The sequence below is a fragment of the Pantherophis guttatus genome, chromosome 1 (assembly GCF_059756535.1).
Source record: "Pantherophis guttatus breed Tessera chromosome 1, ASM5975653v1, whole genome shotgun sequence".
Classification (NCBI taxonomy): domain Eukaryota; kingdom Metazoa; phylum Chordata; class Lepidosauria; order Squamata; family Colubridae; genus Pantherophis; species Pantherophis guttatus.
In genome coordinates this window covers 20,551,007-20,575,517 of record NC_142063.1, presented here as the reverse complement: position 1 = coordinate 20,575,517, position 24,511 = coordinate 20,551,007, and the positions used below count along the sequence as shown (strand labels likewise).

The window sequence follows — 24,511 nt, the reverse complement described above, 5'->3', positions numbered from 1 at the left end:
AACCCTAGCTGCGGGCAGCATACTGCAGCCCTTCAAACATCCAGTTGCTGCTGTTCTTTACACGCGAGGAAGGGGCTGGCAAGGCAGGGTTTGCTCCGCGTGCAGATTTCCACCGTCCGTGCCTTGTTGCCACAGACGAATCTGCGCGTTGCCCCCATTGCAACGCCCATAAAAAAAAAACAAAAAAACGACCCCTCCCTTGCGTTCCACCCGAAGGCCCCTAACTAGAGGCAGCCCCCCCCCCATCCGCACCCTCTCCCCTCATTGCTTGGCTGAATCCCCCCAGCCTTCCCGCTGCATCAGACTACAGAATAGAATTAGGATAGGATGGGATAGGATAGGATAGGATAGGATGGAACGGAACGGAACAGAACAGAACAGAACAGAACAAGGATAGGATAGGATAGAAATAGAATAGGATAGGGTAGGAATAGGAATAGAATGGGATGGGATGGGATGGGACGGAACGGAACAAGGATAGGATAGGATAGGATAGGATAGGATAGGATAGGATAGGATAGGATAGGATAGGATAGAAATGGAATGGAATGGAATAGAATAGAATAAGGATAGGATAGAAGAAGGATAGAATAGAATAGAAATAGAATAAGGATAGGATAGGATAGGATAGGATAGGATAGGATAGGATAGGATAGGATAGGATAGGATAGAAGAATAAAATAGAATAGAATTAGGATAGGAATAGAATAGAATAGAATAGAATAGAAGAGAAGAGAAGAGAAGAGAAGAGAAGAGAAGAGAAGAGAATTAGGATAGGAATAGAATAGAATAGAATAGAATTAGGATAGGAATAGAATAGAATTAGGATAGGAATAGAATAGAATAGAATTAGGATAGGAATAGAATAGAATAGAATAGAAGAGAAGAGAAGAGAAGAGAAGAGAAGAGAAGAGAATTAGGATAGGAATAGAATAGAATAGAATAGAATTAGGATAGGAATAGAATAGAATTAGGATAGGAATAGAATAGAATAGAATAGAATTAGGATAGGAATAGAATAGAATAGAATAGAATTAGGATAGGAATAGAATAGAATAGAATAGAATAGAATAGAATAGAATAGAACACTTTATTGGCCAAGTGTGATTGGACACACAGGGAATTTGTCTTTGGTGCATATGCTCTCAGTGTACATAAAAAGCCAAGATACATTCGTCAATAATCACACTTCCCATCACTCCCAAGTTCCATATTTTGGCTGGGAATCATGGGTGGTGGAGTCCATCCTGCTCTAGGCATTATGGAATGGGTATTCCCTCCAGGATCATGGTGGTAGGGAGAAGATCTATAACAGGGGTCTCCAAACTTGGGCAGTTTTAAGACTTGTGGACTTCAACTCCTTGTATAAAGAAAACATCCTGCAGAAAGCACAGCTCCAACTCCTCAATGAAAGAAAGAATCAAGGAGTATAAATCCTTCCATTCCCCACCATCCAGTCAGAGCCGAAGAAGCTTCTTGGATGAGAAGCGAAAGGCCTTCAAAGAAAAACCAGAAAGTCCAGTTGCCTCTTGAGGGGGAAAAAAAAAAAACACCTTTAGGACAACTGTGACCTGGATGACTGAAAATCTCCATAGAGACACTGACAGGATGGTGGGGAACGGAAAGATTCCCCACCTGGCTAGGTGGCTCATTGGTTAAGACACTGAGCTTGTCGATCAGAAAGGTCGGCGGTTCGAATCCCCTAGTACAGGTCTCCTGCGTGAGCAGGGGGTTGGACTAGACGACCTCCAAGGTCCCTTCAAAGTCCAGTTGCCTCCTGAAAAAAAAAGCACCTTTGGGAACAACTTTTTAAGATGCCCGGATTTCAACTCGTAACTCGTGTGGAGGGTTAACGTCTGCATTGCACTGCCTGCACGCGAGGTAACACTGTTCTCACGTCACTAGTTCCTCATGCAGGCAGGCAAGCCACATCCCAAAAAAAGGAGGACACCAACCACGACGGGGACAACTGGCTTGCAAGGGCCCAGGTTAAATCCAGCCCTGCCTCCCCACCCCGGGCTGACGTCACTTCCTGCTAGGGAGGCTCCTAGGCCGGGTCTGTCCCGTCCTTCGGGCGTTCGAGGAACGGAGAAAGAGGGAAGGCGGTGGAGGGTGGAGGGAGGGGGGTGTTGAGCAGTCCGGGCAGCGATGGTGGGGCTGAAAAGGGGAGCGGCTGGAGGGCTGAGGGGGAGCCAGGAGGAGCAGCTGCCTGGAGTCCCCCTGGACCAGCCCTACGGGTGAGTAGGAGGAAAGCTGGAGGCTCCACAATTGTCTTTGTGTGTCCCCTTCCTTGCATTGGATTCAGGTCCAGGGAAAGGATCTGAGCCCCTTCCCCTCTGATAGACTGCCTTGTCATCTGGAGGCTTTTGTGCTTTAATAACGCAGACGGCTCTGAAGTCGAGTCGGGTAGGATCTGGTTGTAAAAATCCAGCCCATCCAGGACCTTGAAGGTTGGGAAGGCAACAGCTGTCAGTCACCCTTGCCGCCTTGTTTGGGGTGATGTGTTTTTCCTCCTAACTTGGAGGTTTCATTTTTAACAAAGCCCCTCCTTATTCAGGTCTGTTTTATTGAGAGCCTTAAATGACTCTCACAAATCCCTTGGCCCATTACACACATTGCTGGCCCTTTTGTCAACCTGCCCTTGGGACATCCGTCTACCATCTTTGACGGTATTAATGCTTTATGCCTCGCTTTAGTGCTTTATGTCAGTTGTCTGAAGAGGTCTGCTGAAAAAGGAAATCTGTTATTTTATTTTATGTAAGTAATAACGTATAGTGTTTTAGTACAAGGGGAAAAAAAAGCATTGCATTATTTCCTATCCATAATCTGATGGCATTCTAACTTTTCACTCTTTAAACCTTTTTCCACCCTTATTTTTATTCAAAGATTGAGGAAATGGTCAGCCATCAGATGAAACTCTTTCTACCTACCTATGATGCAAACTTCCTGAGAATGATGGGTATTGTAGACTAATACAATGTATTAATTTTGGTCGTAGTCCTTATTATTTTCCTCCTTTATCCATTTTATGGGGAATATTCCCCATCATTATTCATTGGAAACTTTATTTTTTTATTAATAAATTTACTGGACACCCATCTTAACATAGGGTAACTGGGCGGCTTACAGTTATTTATGTATATGATTTATATAGCCACTCATCTCACAATAGAAACTCTGAGCAGCTTCCAACATTTAAAAACAATGAAAAAACATAATATAAAACAAAAACAGCCCAGGAGTCAAATCAGTGTCGGCAAATTATAACTACATCGTTGATTTTAATAAACACTCAGGCTTCTATTCCCGCAAACCCAATCCACATCTTTAGAGCCTCTGTCCGTCCCACTACCCCCTCCCAAAGAAAACCTGGTTGGTGGGAGCCAATCTAATTTTAAAGAAGGACATTATTGCAAAATGTAAGGCTTCATTGCATATACTATAGAAAACAATGAACCAATGTAACTTAATGCCTGTTGACTCAAAAATAAAACCCACAACTTTCCTCAGTGCTTCCTCTCCAGAGTGATCAGATTGCCACATTAACAAAATGTTTTCTTGTAGTTTGACTATTGAAGAAGCAGGTGGCTTGCACTGACCCAGATTCTTAAAAAAAGTTAATACTAGTATTCCTCTTGTTAAGCAAACAGGCAGAATGACTAAACTCTACAGGTAGTTCGTAATTTATGACCACAGTTGAGCCTGAAAGTTCTGTTGCTAAGCAAGATTTAACTAAGTGAGTTTTGTCTCATTTCACAACCTTTCTTGCCACAGTTGTTAAGTGAAATACCGCAGTTGTTAAGTTAACATGGTTGTGATTTGGCTTCCCCATTGTTTTTGCTTGCCTGAAGGTCCCAGAAAGTAATCACACGACCCTGCATTTGATGGAACTGCAACCATCATAAATACAAACCAATTGCCAAGCGTCAAAAATTTTGATCACATAACCATGGGCATCCTGCAGCGGTCATAACTGTAAAAAAAAGGTTTATAAGCCACTTTTTTCAGTGCCATTGTAAATTCAAGCAGTCACTAAACGAATGGTTGTAAGTGGAAAATTACCTGCAATGGGAAAGGATAAAGTTATATTTTTTTTAGATCTCTTCAGCAACCCCAGCCAAAAAGATTTCTTGTCCTGGAAATCTGCAAAATTCTTTTGAGAAAATAGGAAATGCTGAAATCGGTTACTGTGAAGAGGAAAATAATTGAACATTTTTTTAGCTTCACTCCAATCTGCCATGAGGCTTTACTCTTCTGGAAGATGATAAATCATAATGGAAAATTAAGTGAGGGGAAATGGATTTGTGCGGTATTGCTGCAGGATTTTTTTTTTCTTTTGTGTATATTCGTTTGGAAGATTAATTCCATCAGCCAGATTTTTCTTTGATAAAAGTAGACACAAAGTCACCATATATTGAACTCACATCTGAGGGATGGGATGAATGAGTCTATGTATTTTTTAGGACTGCCAAATAGAAATACCTTGCACTGCCTTTATGTGGGACTTCCCAAGCTTTTCTACAGCTCTAAGACTCACTGCAGGTCCCCCAACCAGTGGTGGGTTCCTCCCGGTTCAGTCCGGTTTGGCCGAGCCGGTAGCGGTGACGATATGACGTCACCGAACTGGTTCTCCATCCCTCCCACCCCCCCACGTTATTCTTACCTTTTATTTGGTCCCACCCCCAATCTATTGCTGCCTCCTGAGTCCCAGCTGATGACTAGAGGGAAAAAAACTGTTTAAACTCTTGCCGCGGGGCTTCAAAGGGCCGTCCTACAGCTGATCAGTGTTGGGTTGTAAGTGCGAGGACTGGTCGTAAGTGCGAGGACCTTCCAGAAATGACTCTGACCAGCTAGCCACGCCCACCTAGTCACATGACTTCCAAGCCACACCCACAAAATAAGCCATGCCCACAGAACCGGTAGTAAAAAAATTTAGAACCCACCCCTGCCCCCAACCAAGTACAGGTAGTCCTCAAACTTAGAACCATTTGTTTAGTGACTCCTCAAAGTTACAACAAAATCAATGTGAAAGCCAGGTTTACTTAACTGTTACTAATTTAAACAATTGCAGTGATTCACTTAAAGGCTGTAGCAAGAAAGGGCATAAAATGGGGCAAAACTCACTTAACAAATGTCTTGCTTAGCCACAGACATTTTGAAGTCAGTTGTGGTTGAAAGTTGAGGAGTACCTGTATAACTAGACTTCATACAATAGCCTGGGCCATCTTTTGTAGCTCTGGGATTGATTGAATTGCCAGTACATAGGAAAGATTGAGCCAGGGTGGGGCAGTGATTAGAGTGCAGTACTACAGGCTACTTCTGCTGATCACCAGCTGCCTGCAATTTGGCAGTTCAAATCTCACCAGTCTTAAGGTTGACTCAGCCTTCCATCCTTCCGAGGTGGGTAAAATGAGGACCCAAATTGTTGGGGGCAATAGGCTGATACTGTAAACCGCTTAGAAAGGACTGTAAAGCACTGTAAAGCGGTGTATAAGTCTAAGTGCTATTGCTATGGCTAGTTCATTATTATCCTTTGGAAGAATCCAGCAATTGCAAGATAAAAATATAGGCATGGAAAATGTGTGTAGATATAAGCATTGTTCGTAACATCTCAATAGATCCTCCATGTTTAAGAGCAGCCTTCCTCTAAAAACTATATGGTAGGAGAACGGCAGGAGAGTCCTACAGCTTCTCTTGTTTTTCCTGGCCATCGATGAAAATTGCTTAGGTCCAACTGGGATTTTTTATTTATTTATTTATTTTGCAGTTAGCTGTGCTGGCCCTTGACGCATTTGCAAAAAAAAAGAGAAGATAAAGAGTCTATAAAGAGTTAAACCTTTGATTTGGGGTGTGTGTATAATTTTATCTTTTGCAGAAGGATTGAAGATTGCTTGCCCCCTCTGGCCACCCCTTCCGCCAAGAGGTTTTCTCCAGCCAAACGGAAGCAATATTACATCAACAAAGCCATCCGCAACTCGGACCTCATTCCCAAGGCTAAAGGGAAGAAGAGCCTCCAGCGCCTGGAGAACAGTAAGTGGTTGGTAGGCAGGCTTAGAAACTCTTGGATAGCTAGCTGTTACCTCTTGATTACGTATTAAATTGATCAAAGTCCAGAGCAGACTTTTCCAACTCAATGTGTTTCAAAGGTTTGAACTATTAACTTATATCAACCACAATTACTCTGGCTTGAGGATTCTGATTGTTTGGGCCCCAGCACTTTTAGAACTGTTCAGTGATAAAAGTAGCTCAGACCTTTCCAAACTTTTTCCTTCATTACCCAAAACTGCTTTTATCAAAAAAAATCTTATTGAACTTTGAGGACAGGTAGTAAAGTCCCTCCCTTCAGTACTGTCATAATGTCTAATAGTTGCTGAATGAATGGTCATAATTCGAGGACGATCTATGTTCTGAAAACAGTATCATTGAATGATCTTTATCTCATTGTCAGGCCATTGTCACTTTTCTTTCGTTGGGGGTGTTACTTGGAGCCCTGACAGTCATTTCAACAAATTTCCATTGGTAATTTCAGCAATTTCCATTTTAGGAGGAGTACTTTGGCAGGCTTTCAAATATATTTTAGTCCGCAAGGCAATGTTTAAGTCCCTGTTGTGATGGGTAATGACTGAGTTTGTGTGCCATTACTCAACGAGAAACCACTTTTACCCAATTTTGGATAATTGATGACTGGTGAATAGCTCTTCAGTTCAGGCCAATCAAGGCCATTATCTTCCAGACTAGTTGGGACTAGCTGTTCCCTTATTTTTATATTGAAATATAAAGGATGGACAGCCATTTGCCTGCAATGGTATGAGAATGAGGTATTGGACCTATAAGGTGACTTCCATCCCTATGATTCTATGCCTGAATAGTCCCAAACAGGTAGCTGTTAAGGCCAATCTGTCTTGGTGCTACCTGAGGCATTGAGGAATTGATCATGGAGAACAGAGGTGGGTTTCAGCAGGTTCTGACCAGTTCTGGAGAACCGGTAGCAGAAATTTTGACTAGTTCGGAGAACCGATAGTAAAACTTCTGACTGGAAAAATAGGAGAAAAAGAGCACTGTGTGAGCAGTCTTAAATTTCTGTACAAAAAGGGAGATAGGAAACTAATGAGTACAGGTGGTCCTCAGCTTACAACTATTCGTTCAGCAGTTGTTCGAAGCAGCAATAAAAAAAGTGAATTATAACTGGTTCTTGCACTTGCAAGCTTCACAGCATCCCCCAAAGTCATGCCATCAAAATCTGGACATTTGGGAATTGGCAAGTATTTACAATGGTTGCCATTTGAGACCTTCCCAGCAGCTTCCAGTCAGTGGGAGAATTCAGATTTGATGAGTTCATTAATGATTCATTTAACAACTCTAGTGATTTGGTTAACAACCGTAGCAAAAAAAGGCCATAAAATCAGGTGTGATTCACTTAACAACTGCCTTGCTTAGCAACACAAATTCTGGTCCCAATTGTGGTTTTAAGTGAAGGATTACCTGTAGTTAAAACAGTGCTGGCAGCATGCGATTGAATGTGCCATGCTGCCTACTGATGTCCCTAAAAGGTTCACTACAGGTGGTTCTCGACTTACGACCACAATTGAGCCCAAAATTTATGTGTTCAGTAAGAATCGGTTGGTTTTGCCCCATTTTACAACATATCTTGCCACATTTGTTTAGTGAATCACCGCAGTTGATAAGTTAGTAACCTGGTTAAATGAATCTGGCTTCCCCATTGACTTTGCTAGTCAGAATGCTGCAACAGTCGTGATGAACCAGTTATCAAGCATTGGAATTTTGATCACATGATCAGTGGTGGGTTGTTACCGGCTCGCCCCAGATTGGGTGAACTAGTAACGGTAGTAGTGAGAGGCTCCGCCCACCCACCCGGACGCTTCTTCACATGTGCAGAAGCATCGCGCGCAAGCGCGCACACATGAGCTAGTGCCGCGTAATGGGGTGAGCTCCCATTATTTGTCCCAGCTTCTGCCAACCTAGCAGTTCGAAAGCCTGTAAAAAATACAAGTAGAAAAATAGGGACCACCTTTGATGGGAAGGTAACAGTGTTCCGTGTGCCTTTGGCATTTAGTCATGCCGGCCACATGACCACGGAGACGTCTTCTGACAGCGCTGGCTCTTCAGCTTTGAAACGGAGATGAGCACCGTCCCCTAGAGTCGGGAATGACTAGCACATATGTGCAAGGGGAACCTTTACCTTTTACTTTAAGTTCAGGATTATTTGTATTAAGGTACATGCATGAAGTTTCATATTTCATTATTAATTCTGTGCATTTCTAGCACGATACCTAATGACCCTCCTTGAGCGGGATGACTGCGCCAGTGAAGATGGAGATCTTGCCCATCCTGCCCCACCCAGCATTTTTACCCAGGCCTGCAGCAATGAGACTTATATGAAGGTAGGGGCTCTCTATATTTTTTTCCTTTAGCTGATTCCTCTTCCTTGGAAACAGCATCTCCCTCCAAGGCCAGATTTGCATTTTCTGTCCTTAAGTGACATCATTGGATGGCGATGTGGTAGAGGTTGAAACATAGCCTTCAGGTGAGGATTTAAGTCAGGAAACATAAGGAACCTGCTCCCAAAGTGATGGTACGAGAATAAAATAAGATGAAAATGTGACAGTATTATGCATGTCGAATCATGTCTTTATTTACAAAGGATTAGAGTTTATGGGTGAGTCCATGCTCACGGAGAAGATTCTGCCCACTGTAACTGTGCTGCGAGAGGTCAGCAGTTGGGGATAAAGGGAGAATTGGAATGGATTGTAGCAAGCTTTGCTCCCCAAATTAATGTTTCCCCCTAACAGGAGAAAAAGCTGCATACAATAAAGAAAAGGCTGTATTGGCTGTGGAACTCTACCATTTCCTCTTTCACTGAAAGCAAGATAGAACATAGAATCACAGAGCTGAAAGGGACTTGCTGATCTTTTAGTCCGGGGGTCTCCAACCTTGGCAGCTTTAAGACTTGTGGACTTCAACTCCCAGAGCTTTGCTGGCTGAGGAATTCTAGGAGTTGAAGTCCACAAGTCTTAAAGTTGCCAAGGTTGGAGACCCCTGTTCTAGTCCAACCCGAGACCTGATATCATCCCAGTCAAATGGATGTTCAGTCTGTATTTGAAAACCTCCAGTGAGGGAGCAGTCACAACTTTGAGAGGCAAGCTATTCCACTGATTTAATTGTTCTAACTGCCAGAAAATTGCTCCTTACTTCTAGGTTGGGTCTTTTTTTAAAAAAAAAGTATTTTCCATCCTTTACTTCCTGTCCTGCCCTCTGGTGCTTTGGAGAATAAGTCAAATCCCCTCTTCTCTCTGACAGCAGAGCTCTGGATTTTTCTGCTCTGGGTTCTGCCGCCTTTCGCCAGCCAAAGTCTGGCCATAATGTCTGGCAAAAGCAGAAATTGAAATCCATCTGGAAGGCACCTGGTTGGGGGAAGGCTGGAATAATTAGCTAGTTTTGATTTCCGTTCCTCAAAGAAGAATTGAGTGGCAGGCCTCTAGAAATCAATCCCTGGTAGTTTTTTTTTTTTTAAATTAACTTTTAAATTAAAAAAGGGGTGTTATACAGGAGGGCACTTTGTGCTGGATGTCCTGAAGTGGTGCCCTCACAACTTGGTGAGGTAACGTGTGAGGAATGAGCACGGTGGAAGGGAGTGTTGTGTGGAGAAAGATAATGGAATATTACAGGATAAAGTGTTGCTTAGTCACACTTCAGGCATTCTTACTGTGCGGTACATGGGTGGTGTTAGGTTTTTTTAAAGTGCCATGGAAACAAAGGGTCTGTGTAAACCTGGGCATTAGACAACTGGCAACAAGGTTGTGATTTGGAAGATGATGTAAGAAAAATGACACTCCCTGCTGAGTCATTGAGGAACAAAGCTGAAAAATCATGACTCAGTCAGAGAGGCAGAGTGGTGTAGCAATTACGATGTTCGACTCCCAGCAGGGTGATTGGTTGCAGCTACTGTATTCTCTCCCAACCCAATGTTATCCAGTGGAGTTTCTCACAGAGTTGTTGTGAAATAAAACTGAAAGAATCATAGGGTTGGAATGGAAGTTGAAGGTCTTTTAGTCTGGCCCAGGAATCCTCAAACCCTCCAGCCAAAAGGCAGTCCGACCTTTGCTTGAAGACCTCCAGTAATGGCATCCTCATGAGTCCAGGAGCAGGCTTGTTCCACTGCCTAATAGACCTCACGAACAAGAGATTCCTCCTTAGTTTGAGTTTGGATCTCCCTTTTTTTGAAATCTCCACTTGTTAATTCTTCTCCTACCCTTAGAGGTTATAGAGCAGTGATGGCTAACCTTTTTGCCATCGTGTGCCAAAAGTGGGGGAGGAGTGTGGGGGGGTCACCCATGCGTGTGCCCATACCCACAATTCTATGTGCCCCGCCCCCACGCATGACACCCCCCCACGCTCCCCCCACTTTTGGCATGTGATGGCAAGGTAGGCCTGTTTTTTGCTCTTCCCAGGCTCCAGAACCTTTCTAGGAGGCTGGGGAGGGTGAAAACGGCCTTTCCCACCCCCCCTGAAGGCGCTCCGGAGGCCGGAAATGGCCCGTTTGCCGACTTCCGGTCCCACCGGAAGGCCCGTTTTTCACTCTCCCCAGGCTCCAGAGCCTTTCTAGGAGGCTGGGGAGAGCGAAAATGGCCTTCCACACCCCCTCCGGAGGCCGGAAACAGCCTTTTTCCTGACTTCCGGTGGGCCCAAAAGGGCTGAATATCAGCTGGCCAGCACGTGCATGCACACCAAAGCTGAGCTCGTGTGCCCACCGATATGGCTCCGCATGCCACCTGTGGCACGCGTGCCATAGGTTCGCCATCACGGTTATAGAGAATGAACCCCCATCCTCTTCCCTGCCACAGCTCTTCAAGTACAGGTAATCAACAACTTACGACCAGTCACTTAGCAACTGTTCAAAGTTACGATGGATCGCCCTAGAGATACTTATGACTCTGTTCAAAGTTATGTCAGCTGCCAATCCCGCCCCAATCACAATCATTTCAGACACCCAGCTACCATCCCTCATTTACAGCCATTTGGGTGACCACATTTTATGTTTTTGTCGAAATCTGTTCATAGGATTTAGCCCTCAACAGTCTCACCCTCTTTGTTACTTCTAGTTCCACAACATCCTTCTTCCATTTTAGGGCAGGTAGAACTGGATCCAGGGACACGGTGGCTCAGTGGCTAAGATGCTGAGTTTGTCGATCGAAAGGTCGGCAGTTCAACGGTTCAAATCCATAGTGCCGCGTAATGGGGGTGAGCTCCCGTTACTTGTCCCAGCTTCTGCCAACCTAGCACCTTTGCTGGGAAGGTAATAGCGTTCCATGAGCCTTTGGCGTTTAGTCATGCCAGCCACTTGACCACGGAGACGACAGCCCTGGCTCTTCGGCTTTGAAACGGAGATGAGCAATGCCCCCTAGAGTCGGGAACGACTAGCACATATGTGCGAGGGGAACCTTTACTGGATCCAGTACTATGAGTACTATCTTCACTGCCTTTGTATCTAGAGAAAACACAGAATATACAGTAAATATACAAGGACAGTTTTTCCCCCATGCCATCACTCTGCTAAACAACTAATTTCCACAATACTGTCAAACTATTTAGTAAGACTGTATTAATATTATTCTTCTCATCTTTCCTATTACCTATCTCCTTTTCTATGTATGACTATAACTTTGTTGCTTGTATCTTTACGATTTATATTGTTTTATTTAGTTTCCTAGTACAATTTATGTCGATTCTATCACAAAGAGTTGTATCTTATGATTTATGATGAATGTATTTTTATGATGACTATGATCATGATTTATCAATTATAGCTTTTATTTACAATGAGAGCTTATGCACAGAAGACAAATTCCTTATGTGTTCAATTACACTTGGCCAATAAAGAATTCTATTCTATTCTATTCTATTCTATTCTATTCTATTCTATTCTATTCTATTCTATTCTATTCTATTCTATTCTATTCTATTCTATTCTATTCTATTCCATTCCATTCCATTCCATTCCATTCCATTTATAATAATAAATATCAGAAAAGCGATACAATCCTTCAGGGCTAGGTAAAATACTTCATCACCTGCATATTTTTTCTAGCTTGCGCAAATTTCAAATAAACTCAACAAAGAGAAGAGCAGTCTGGAATTGGGTATCTTTTATCAAAGGAGAAGCTATATGATGGCAAAGCCTAAGAAACTCCCCCTCTCTCAAAATATCACTTTAATTCTCGATATATATATAATGCTAAACAAGGATTTCTTCAAACTTGGTCTGTTGACCAAATCAGCTAAGTTTATATAACACATCAAGACATAAAACTTAATAAATCAGAACTGAGAACCTACTTTGGGCTTTACATGGTATACAGTATATTAGTTTGGATGTATTTATGGTGCTTAGTCAGCTGTGAGTTAGTAAACGCATGTAATAAATAGAGTCTTTTAAAAAATTCCCTTTGAAACGAAAACATCCCATCCTCTTCATTAAGTTAATAAGGTAAAAAGCATTCCTTGCTGGATCCATCAATTAAGTGGTTGATGCATGCAGCCCTCTCTGATCCAGAGGTAAATTTGCTTTGATTACTGCAGATGGCAAAGGAGAGGCATTGGAAATGGGTTTATAATTTGTATTTATTATGTCCCTAAGATCTGGAATGATTTCATGAACCGGTCCGGGGAGGAACAAGAGCGAGTCCTTCTGTATTTAGAAGAGGAGGCTTCAAAAAAACCGAAAAACAAATTGCCTGATAAAGCTGTGGTCAACTGGAAAGGTACGGAAAAGACATTATGGGTAAAAAGGACATTATGGGCAAAAAGAAGTCTCTGTCTTCCTTCAGTATAGTTTAAACCAGGGGACTCCAACCTTGGCAACTTTAAGACTTGTGGACTTCAACTCCCACAAGTCTTAAAGTTGCCAAAGTTTGAGAACCCTGGTTTAAAGCACCGGACATAAATCAAGGAGTTTGAACAGGAGGAAGAGAAGGTTTTTGGTCTTGCTAATTAATAATAGCAATAGCACATAGACTTATATACCATAATGCTTTACAGTCCTCTCTTAAGCGATTGACAGAGTCAGAATATTGCCCCCAGCAATCTGGATCTTCATTTTACCCACATTGGAAGGTTGGAAGGTTGAGTCAACCTTAGCCAGCCAGGATCAAACTCCTGGGAATGCAGAGTAGCCTGAGGTACTTCATTCTAACCACCGCGCCACTACGGCTCTTTATGAATGGAACACCCATATCCAAGACCAGTCTACCTGTGAAAATCAACCCAACGCTTAGAACTTGTAGGCTTCCAAAATGTATTGGCTTTGCCCCAGAGGAATGAGATATTCTTCCAGGATTATTTGGTGCATTTTTGGTTACATTTTTTTTCTGTCTCTTTTCTTCCCTCTTGTTACAGAGCATCTTCCGTTCACACCCAAAGACTGTTTTCAGCGCATCAGCCGACGCTTACGAACCACCCTGAAACGAAGTCGGATTCCCATGGTACGTTCTATCGGGAACAGCAGAAATGGTTTATGCAGATAGTCCTCAATTTATGACTGGTTGGTTAGTGATTGTTCAAAGTTACAACAGGCTACTTTTGTCCTGGATTCAAAGTTCCAACAGCTGCCACCCCACAGTCACATGGACGCATTTTGGGGGCCTAGCAGCTAGCCTGCATTTATGGCCATTTGCAGCATTCCAGGGTCATATGACCACGATTTAAGTTCTTTGCAGGAAACGGTCTTTACTTTCAGTTTCCGGCAAAAACATTCATTGCAGACAATGAATTCACTTAACGACCGCACATGATTCACTTAAGGACTGCTGTAAAAAATAAAATTAGCAATGTTCATATGGTGACCCACTTAATGACTGGCACAGCTTAACGTAATTCCAGGTTCAATTGTGGTTGTAAATCAAGGACTACTTGTATTTAGGGCTCATTTCAAAGCCTAGTTTGTTTACAAAGTAAGTAAACTACCATCTTGCTTGGCATATAAATCTCTGATTCTAGTCTGTACAGGTAGTTCTCAAGTTATAATGGTTTGTTTAGTGACCGTTTGAAGTACAACATCATTGAAAAAAGTGAGTTAGGACTGTTTTTCACACGACTGTTGTAACATCTCCATAATCATGTGATCAAAATTCAGGCGCTTGGCAACTGACTCATATTTATAATGGTGGCAGTCATCACCTTTTGCGACTTTTTGACAAGCAAAGTCAATGGAGAAGCCAGATTCACTTAACAACTGCGTTACTAAGTTAACAACTGCAGTGATTCACTTAACAACTCTGGCAAGAAAAGTCATAAAATGGAGCAAAGTTCACTTAACAACTGTCTCACTTAGCAATTTTAGACAATTTGGGCTCAGTTGCGGTCATACGTCAAGGACTATGTGTAAATGCATAGCAATTCCTGCTCAGCCTTTCTTCTTCTCTCTTTTCTAGTGAGTTTATCACTATATAAGAATATCCAGTGTGTCTGGAAAGATCTTGTTGCAGTGCTCAACTGCAACATCTTGTCACCTTTATTTTTGTTTTGCTTAGATTGTTCAAATTGCTAATGTTTTTCCTGGATCTTTGCCACAGACTTGTGAGGTAGACCCGTAACTTACACCCATATTACAGAGGGAAACTGAGGATAAAAATAATCCCACTTTATGAGACCTCATGTGAGTAGGAAGTATAAGTGAGATCTGAACTGGAGGCGTTCTGATCAATACCTCTATTTCTGAACCACTCTGTTGCACCAGTAAATATATCAGTAGAGTAAGTATGTTGCTGCTCCTTGTTGTAGATTATAGATCAGTATTTTTCAACCTCGGCAATTTTTAAGATGTTTGGACTTTAACTCCCAGAATTCCCCAGCCACCTTGGCTAGCTAGGGAATTCTGGGAGTTGAAGTCCACACATCTTAAAGTCACAGTTTAAAAAAAAAAACACTGATGTAGATTTTCCCTGTTGTAGATTGGAAGATTCAGCTTGTTGTTGTTTTTTACAGGAAACCCTGGAAGGCTTGGAGGAAGAGTTACTGGCTTTTTTTTCAACTAACCCTCAAGCTGTCTACACATCCATGATGGACAATAGGTAACTATTGCTGACTGCTATTCTCAGCAATGACTTCAGCACGCAAAGCTTGACCAGACCATCAACTAGTGTGTGTATTTTGAATGTTGAAAGCCTGTTAGGATGTTCTCCTCAAATGGCCGTCATGGGAGTTTACAAAATGGCAGCTGGGATGGGCTTAATCAGTCACCAAGGCCTTCTCTGATACCCTAGAATGCTTATTATCTCCCCAACTTCTTTTTCTTTTCATTTTCTGGGCAATTCTGTACCAGACCACTCTGTTTTTTTTAGTTACTGAATCTGCCTATGGAATTTGGAGACTTTTTAATATATAAATGAAGATATTGCTTGAGGCTTGACTCCTCATTTTGTGAGAGGCAAGCTTCTCATTTCCTTTTTAAGTTAAAATAATTTATGATAATGATAGTAGTAGTAATTAGGTAAGGATGAGTAGGAAGCCTACTGAGTGCCAAGGGAACTATCCAAAATCACTATAGTTTTCCCTCAAGCTAAACAGCACTCAGGAAAACACTTTAAAACAAAGTCACGCATTTCTTCTGGAGCTTTGAAAGTTGAGGGGTTTTTTTGTTCTCATTTTCCAACTGTTTTGATCCGATTTTCAAACTCTCGTGCCTTGGATTTATCTGTGGCCAATTTGATATCCTCCTTTTTAAATTACAAAGAATTTTGAAGGCTTTTTCTGCAAAACCAAATGGCTGTCCAATCTCTTCTTAAAAACCTCCAGTGATGGAGCACGCACAACTTCTGGTGGCAAGCCGTTCCACTGGTTAATTGTTCTGTCAGGAAATGTCTCCTTAGTGCTAGAGGCCAACCCAAAACTTGTACTCCACCGTTTGTTTCTGCTTTTTAGAACACTCAGGGGATGTTTTGATGTATGAAATAGCCAGGTGAGGCCTCACAGCTGTTTGACAATTTAACATTTTTCACTTCCAAGGGGGGAAAAATGGCCTTGTTGAAAAGTGATATGATCTGGGAGAGCATCAAAAGGCCATATACAACACCCGCAACGTGGTTGGCATGTTACAAAGCTATTTTAAAAACAATGAAATAGCTTATTAAGTAGCAGAGGAACTAAGGCCATAATGACAAACCTATGGCACGCGTGCCAGAAGTAGCACACAAAGCCCTCTCTGTGGGCACACGTGCTGTCGCCAGCTGTTCTTCTGGTTTCCGATGCGCGCTGGCCAGCTGGTCTTTGCAAGTGCGGGAGCGCCTGAAAAAACAGCCAAAAAACAGCCCATTTTTCAGGCTGTTTTTGGGCCTGTTTCAGGCCGTTTGGGGGGCTTCTTTTCACGCCGTTTTTCAGGCCGAAAAATGGCTTGAAAATGGCCTGAAAAACAGCCCAAAAAAGACATGCGTGCGCCAGCCAGCTGGTTTTCGGGTTTCCGGTGCTTCGGCATGTACACATGCACATGCATGCATGCACATTCCACTTTAGGCACTCGATGCCAGAAAGGTTTGCCATCATTGTACTAAGGTATAAAAAAGATAGAAAAGGTAATTCTCGATGTCATTTCTCTTGCTGTCTCTTTCTTTCTTTCTTTCTTTCTTTTTTTCTTTCCTTTCTTTCTTTCTTCCTTTCTTTTTTTCATTTTATACTGTTCCTCTCACACCTTCTCTTTTTAGGAATCTCAGAGCAAAGCGAGACTGTGATGTTAAGAGAGCCTATCCAACATTCATTCATTCATAGCTGATCTTCTGTTTTTTGCCATTCTCACCAAGGAGGACTCTCCTGTTCATAGAATAAGAGAAGCCAGTGGGCAAATGCTATGCTTAAGCCTTTTTTGGTGACTGCTTTCCCTAGAAAATAGCAATAGCCATAGTAATAGCACTTAGACTTATATACCGCTTCACAAGGCTTTACAAGCTCTCTCTAAGCGGTTTACTGAGTTTGTTGTTGTTGTTAGTTGCGAAGTCGTGTCTGACCCCATGGACAATGTTCCTCCAGGTCTTCCTGTCCTCTACCATCCTCTGGAGTCCATTTAAGCTCACACCTACTGCTTCAGTGACTCCTTCCAGCCACCTCATTCTCTGTCATCCCCTTCTTCTTTTGCCCTCAATCTTTCCCACCATTAGGCTCTTCTCCCGTGAGTCCTTCCTTCTCATTAGGTTAGCCCCCAACAATTTTACCGACCTCAGAAGGATGGAAGGCTGAGTCAACCTTGAGCCAGTCAGCATCGAACTCCTGGCAGTGGGCAGAGTCAGCCTCTAATACTGCATTGTAACCACTGCACCACCATGACAATCTTCCAAGTCTGTGCAGGCACCACCTGACAGTTTCATTCTTGTAAAGGCTGAACTGTACTAGCCAAATCACAATGCACTGGCAGGCAAGAGATACAACAAGCTTGAGACTGAGCAGTAGAATTAATCAGCTAGCTCTGTGACAGATAAGGTAGCATTATCCAGCTGTTTTAGACTCCCTATCCCTCATTTGCTCCCTATCCTTTATATTGGCTGAGAATTAGAGAGATAAAGTACAAACCATTTCGAGCGTTAGATCACCTTTTCAAAGGCTACAACTGGGGTGCCAGGCTTAGAGGTGCCTCTATCTGTTTCTTCCTATTTTTTCAAGAAATGCTACTTCCCCAGGCAACTGTCAGGTGTTCTAAAGAAATCTTTTTCAATCTGTAACAACCACCCAGCTGCAGAATTCTGGGAGTTGAAGTCCGTACATGTTAAAAGTTGCCAATGTTGAAACACATTCTTCCACATCTGTCCCAAAGATACTGCCTTAGAGTTAGAATTAACTCCACTATCGGTGATAATTACTATAGAAACTTCGAATGTGTATTGTCTAGGGCAGTGGTTGTCAACCTTTTCTTCACCATGGATCCCCTTTAAATACCTTTTGTGGCAATGGATCCCCAAAAGTTAAACTCGAGATTTAAGTAGCCTCGAGAAGTACTAGCCTGCATCAAATATTCGTGGACCCCCTGTGACAACATTGTAGGCCCCCAGAGGCCCACGGACCACAGGTTGAGGACCACTGTTCTAGTTAGTCACTTAAAGTGAGTAAGTGTACTTAAAGTATACTGTTACGTTTCTTCACCTGGTCTGATCTCTCTGGGAAGAGAATCCTTTGCCATCTCCCAGGCTTCCCAGATAAATGTGCTTCATGTGCAAATAAGATGAAAGCTATCAGAAGGGGTTTCCCCTCCACGGATTCCTAAGTGGAGCTGTTAAATGCCATTTTCTCTCTCTCTCTTGCAGCTTTGAACGGCTGCTCCTTCATGCCCTCTGCCAGTACATGGACCTCGTCTCTGCCAGTGAGTAACTACATTCTAATATACATGTGTATTTTTATATTTTTAAGCTTACTTGCTGTTGGTTTACTGCTATCTCTCCCAACCAGTAAGGGCTAGGCCACAAGGAGCTGCCTCCCAGTTTACAATCTATCCTTCCAGGCAGATGGTTAATCAAGTCATTTTTCAATACCCATTTAAAGGGACAGTGCAAACGTTTAGTAAGAAGATTCTCAAATTCTTGATTAGAATTGTAGCAAAAATACAATAGTTCCAATATAGCTTCTAGCTAGCTTGGCTATCTAGCAAATGTCTCCATAAATATAAAGAGCAGAATTTCAAAATTAATAAAGCGAAGCGCAACTTCATGGAAGGATTAAAAACTGGCCTCTCTCATAGATTGGAGATACCATCTTGAAAGCAGCATGACCTTCTTCCAAGATATTTTTGTTTAGTTTTGGAAATGGACATGCTGTCCTATTGTTTTATGATTCCTGGGGCAGTTTCTATCAAAGATGCTGGTAGGAAGCAGAGATAAGTATTCCTTTTCTGCAGCCACAAAATATATAGATATTTAACGGGGTGTGTGATCAGTGGGGGATCCACTGAAGGCGGCTATAAAAAGCGTACCTGTGGTGTATTGGAAGCTATTGTGGATATTTTGGACCAGATCTACCTCAAGGGATGCTAGCAGAGAATGGTAACATTCAAAAACAGGGATCTTCCAGCAACAGGCCAGATCCAGATTACATTGGCCTCCTTAACGTTGTGTCCAACTTTGCATGGTATGTTGGACTGCTTATTGGCTGTAGTTACCAGGCTGTGTAGGCACTAATGCTGAAAAGGGAGAATCAGTTTTACATCAGGGGTGAAATCCAGCAGGTTCTGACAGGTTCTGGAGAACCGGTAGCGGAAATTTTGAGTAGTTCAGAGAACCAGTAGTGGAAATTTTGAGTAGTTTGGTAAACCAGCAAATGCCACCTCTGGCTGGCCCCAAAGTGGGGTGGGAATGGAGTTTTTGCAATATCCTTCCCCTAGGAGTGGGGAGGGAATGGGGATTTTGCAGTATCCTTCCCCTGGAGTGGGGTGGGAATGGAGATTTTGCAGTATCCTTCCCGTGCCATGCCCACCAAGCCACATCACTCCCACCAAGCCACGCCCACAGAACTGGTAATAAAAAAAATTTGAATTTCACTACTGGTTTACACCCAAACGGTTTAAGAGTTTTATGAAATTTTGTTATCTTGTCCTGCTCAACCATATCCTGCAATATTAAAAAAGGAAGGTAACATAGGTTTAAGTTTTTCTGGTTACCTGCAGATTTTCAGCAGTCAGAGCATATGGATTATTAAGTTGCCGCCCTATAGCCAGTACACTGCAGATATTTTAATTTAAGCCTCCTCCTCCCCACCCTCAGGCACTGTTATTTTTTTCTTCTTCCCCACCCCATGTATGGGTAAGAAAGATAACTTTCTCCCACAACCTGTCTGCAGTGGCTGCAATTTCAACTGAGCCACTGCATATTTTATGTTTTTTTCTGCATAGTTTTAAAAAAGAACAATTATTCAGCCTTTGGAAAGAAAGGTAGAGGGCTGCCAGAAACTGCTACTCTAACCTGCGCAAATGGTTATTGACTGTTTGCTGTAGCTTCACCAGGTATGTCATTAGCCTGGATAGTAACAGACTTGGTCACTATTAGCATGCAAGAGGGCATTTGAGAGTGGAGAAAGGACTTGGCTCTATAAGGCTCATCAAGATATCCATGAGGCTGATTTTGAATTTGCAAGATTCTGGCAAGGAACCTGGTCGAAACCTTGCCCCTTTTACACGCACACATATAAAAGAGGTGGGTTTTTTCTTGCAAGGTCACACCCACTATCTTGCAAATTTGGATCCCCCGTGTACCTTCACTTCTCCATGCATTATCTTTAGGAAAGGAGCTGGTGAATTCTTGTTGCATCTTCTTCCCATGGCACGTTTGCAAAACTAAATGAAGTGTTACCGCAGTATTTATATGGTGGAATCAGTGGTGGGATTCAAATAATTTAACAACCGGTTCTCCGCCCTAATGACCGACAGGGTGGGCGTGGTCATGGTGGGCGTGGCCAGGGGGTGTGACAGGCAGCACTCGGCCTCCTGCACCCCCCTGAGAGCAAAAACGGGCTGTGGGGAGAGGCGCACCTTCCCCCCGCCCCCCATTTTGGGCCTAGTAGGCCTCCCTGCAGCCCCCTTGGAGCAAAAATGAGCCTGGGGGGGGCACTGCACCCCTCCCCACATCCTATTTTGGGCCTGGTAGGCCTCCCTGCAGGCCCCTGGGAGCAAAAATGGGCCATGGAGGGGGGCGCGCTGCACCCTTCCCCCCCGTGCCCCATTTTGGGCCTAGTAGGCCGCCCTGCACTTACCTGGGAACCAAAATGGGGCACGTGGGGACTTTTGGAAGGGGCGGGGAGGGGAGGGGCCAGCCAGCAATTTAACAACCAGTTCGGCCGAACTGGTGCGAACCGGTTGAATCCCACCACTGGGTGGAATGTAGCCTGGATTCCCAGGAGGGAGGGGCCGCATTCCAGAGGACCAAGAGGTAGTGAAGTTTAGATAGTTTGGTTGGGAGGAAGAGGCTGAAGACAGCTCCTCCCTAGAAAGTTCTCAGAGTGTATCTTTATCAATGCTAGTAGTTTGCTTTAGTTTGGCAAGAATTCTGTCTGTAGGTGAGGAACAATAAAGAAAACTGGTTTGGAGTAACTCCACGTGTCTTTCTTGGTTTTGAAGTTACTCAATTGTGGCTACATTAAGATGCATGGATTCCAATTCTCAGAATTCTTCAGCCAGCATGCTGGCTGGGGAATTCTGGGAGTTGAAGTCCACACATCTTAACCTGGGGCAAGATTGAGAAACATTGATACAGGAACTGGACAATGTGATATGGAGTGTGCACACTATATAATAAATAGTGTACATAATCTGGTCAATGGGTTCTGTATTTTTTAAAATTGGCATATATATGGAGATGCCCTGTCTGTCTAGGGGGCATGTATATATGAGACAGTGGAGTAGATCTGCAGCCCCCGGCTTGGTGGCATCCTTCTCTGAATGATTACACTCTTTGCCCCACTAGAAAGCAGGTGGCAGGGGACATCTGTAGCCATGTGATGGCTTTTAACATGTGGCTTTCTTTTGAAAATCTCTGCCCTCAGGTTCAAACTACGAAGGAAAACGCCAAATGAAGGTTAGCAACAAACGCACTGTCTTTTTGCCTCCTGAGCTGCTACTGTCCACCTACCTGGAGCAAATGAGCTGATACCCAGCAGAAAAGGATGTCCCTGTCCCACTCCCGGGGCCTGCTTTGGAGATGTCTGCTTCCATTGCTTTGCAGTATTCAACACCAATCACGTTACATGGGGCTAGGTTCTCCCACCTTCAGATATGCCAATCTTGCAGACTGATATCCTGTTCTGGAATTGGGACCTTGATGTCATCCACAGGTTGTGTATGGTTGCCTAGCAACAGCCCATCTTTCCTCTTTGCTGCTTCGACACCTGGAAGGCCGCAAAGGTCCTGGATGGGAGTGGAGGCAGTTGTCTTAAACCCAGATAGGGAAACTAAAGCCAGGCCTATGGGATCTGTGACATCCAGGCATTATAAAACTACAAATCCCAGCATGCCTTGCTTTTGGCCATCTAGGCTGGGCCTCCTGACTGAGCAACCAAGGGAGGCCAAAGCAGGGAGGAGCCCCCACCCCATAACAAATAGATAGAATTCTTTTTGGCCAAGTGTGATTAGACACACAAGGAATTTGTCTTTGGTGAATCATAGTTCAAATACTTTGTTTTGCTTAGGTTAAACTTTTCTACCCAGGTACTATCCAGATATGCTGCAGGCCAATCCCATCATCCCCAACCATCACCAGCAATTATCTTGTTAGTTGGGGTGATGGAGGCTGTAGTCCCCCATGAGTGTTTTGTGAATAGAGAACCAGTGTGTAAATTGAAATAATGAGTAAACAGTGTGACATATTGACCGTACCACACTGAGGTGGGTGGGTTATTGTAATCAATTTCTCATGTTGTCCAAATATTGCTTAAAAGCGCTCACTTTTTAAAGTTTAACTTTATTGTCATTGTATGTATATACACAGTATACCCACACAACGAAATTCACTTAACACCCAAAGACCAGGCCCAACAGACATAACAATCCCCAAACACCCCACTCACCCACCACAAATTTCCCGCCCCTGAACCACCCAAACATCCACACAACAGATCAAGTAATGCTGTCCAACAGCTCACACTGATGGTGGCCCTTTAGTTCATTGTTGAGTGCAATTATAGCTCTGGGATAAAAACTATTCAGAAAACGTGTGGTCCGAGTTTTGATTGTTCTTTAATTTTTCCATGGGAGACTAATATAATTTAAATTCAAAAGTTCCTCACTTCCAATTCCTTTTTCATTTTCCACCCTTTAAAAACTCCACAAAAACGTTAGGTCTTCATTTTGAAAGATCCAGCAGCACGAAACTCTAATGAGTAAATATGTCACATTTCTCTCTGGCAAGTTTAAAGTTTCTCCAGCATCTGAGACTGACGAAGGAGATAGGTCAGGTTTTCTGTCTCTGCAAGGTTTAAATCTGGTTTCCCAGTTCAGAATGGAAACAAGCAAATAGTCCTGTTGACCAGCCTTCTTCAACCTGGTACCCCTTGAGGTATGTTGGGACTGCAGCTTGCCAGATTTCTTAGAGGACTGACAAAAAAATGTTAACTTCATTGCATTTGGAAAAAATACTCTGTTAGAAAGGTCTCTTTAGTCTTTGAAAGACTCTTCTATTGAGTTGTTCTTTAGATGTCCCAAAGGTGCTTTTTCAGGAGGCAACTGGACTTCCTTGTTTTTTCTTTCGAAGACGTTTCACTTCTCATCCAAGAAGCTTCTTCAGCTCTGACAGGATAGTGGGGAAATGGAAGGATTTATATTCCTTGCAGACATCCTTTTAGAGGGTCATTGAAGCACTTGGAGGTTTATCTGTGTCCTCAGGGTCGCCTGAATAGTGCTCCTAGTTCCTGTAGTCTGCCATTTTTTCCTCTGGAAATCCATTCCTACTCCCACACCCTCTAAAACAGTATTGGGTTGCTATCGGTTCTCCTTGGATCAGGTGAAGCGGTAACGGTGGCGGCGGCGGGAAGTTCCACCCACTCGCCCGGACACTTCTGCACATGTGCGCACACAAGCAAACCGGTAGCAAACTAAATTGAAATCCACTATTGCTCTAAAAGGATGCAAATTACCAGCTTTCTGCAGGGAATATAAATCCTTCCATTCCCCACTATCCTGTCAGAACCGAAGAAGCTTCTTGGATGAGAAGCGAAACATCTTCAAAAGAAAAAATAAGAAAGTCCAGTTGCCTCCTGAAAAAGCACTTTTCAAACAACCATGACCTGGATGACTGAGAATCTCTACAGACTGTTCTTTAGATGGTGTCCTGATTTAGGCAGGAAGGAATTAAAAAGAATGAACAATTTTTAATAAAGCTGCTGTTAAAATAAATTTGGATGCCGGTGGTCATCTAAGCAGCTTATCTTTGCACTAATGGGAATGGTTTATATAGAACTGAACTGCCTGAGGTTGGTACCTTTGTTCCCCTTTGCATTTGCTTCAGGTTCAAATGCCTAAATTCAATTCTTGGCACGCTTAGTCACAAGGCAGCCCTATCTCCTAGGGCTTGCTGCCAAATAGGCAGATATAGAATATTATATCAAGCCCATTTTTTAAATGTTCTTATTGAATCATTGGATATCTTTAAACAGCTAATTTGCACTATAAAATGCCAGGCTGATATCAGCCTGGCATTTATAGTGCAAATATTAATATATATACTTTTTTTAAAAAAAAAGAGATTTTGTGGGTTTGCAAACTCTCCAGATCAATTGAGTATCTTGTTCGTGACCTTTATCTTTCCAACTCATAATTTAGATGGCTCTTGTTACAGTAGGTTTATATTAGCCATGTTCTTTTGGATTTATGAAGCAAGTGGGCGTGAACTCCCGTAACCCACCTGAACACAATAATCAGAGGGATCTGCAGGATCAGAGGCTTTCATCAAAATGGCAAAATGGGCATCGCAGTACAGGTAGCCCATGCGTTACAACCATAGTTACAACCATTATGACCCACCGTGGCGCAGTGGTTAGA

General features: G+C 43.0%; 1 protein-coding gene across 1 annotated transcript; it reads left to right on the top strand.

Annotated features, from left to right (window-relative positions):
* Positions 1–1,900: 1,900 nt before the first annotated feature.
* Positions 1,901–22,685, top strand: R3HDM4 (R3H domain containing 4). Its single transcript, XM_034437657.3, has 8 exons — positions 1,901–2,237; positions 5,876–6,030; positions 8,284–8,402; positions 12,656–12,779; positions 13,414–13,499; positions 15,001–15,086; positions 18,300–18,355; positions 21,523–22,685. The coding sequence occupies exons 1-8, from the start codon at positions 2,149–2,151 to the stop codon at positions 21,624–21,626; spliced, it is 819 nt and encodes a 272-aa protein (XP_034293548.1). The 5' UTR covers positions 1,901–2,148; the 3' UTR covers positions 21,627–22,685.
* The last annotated feature ends 1,826 nt before the right edge of the window (positions 22,686–24,511 follow it).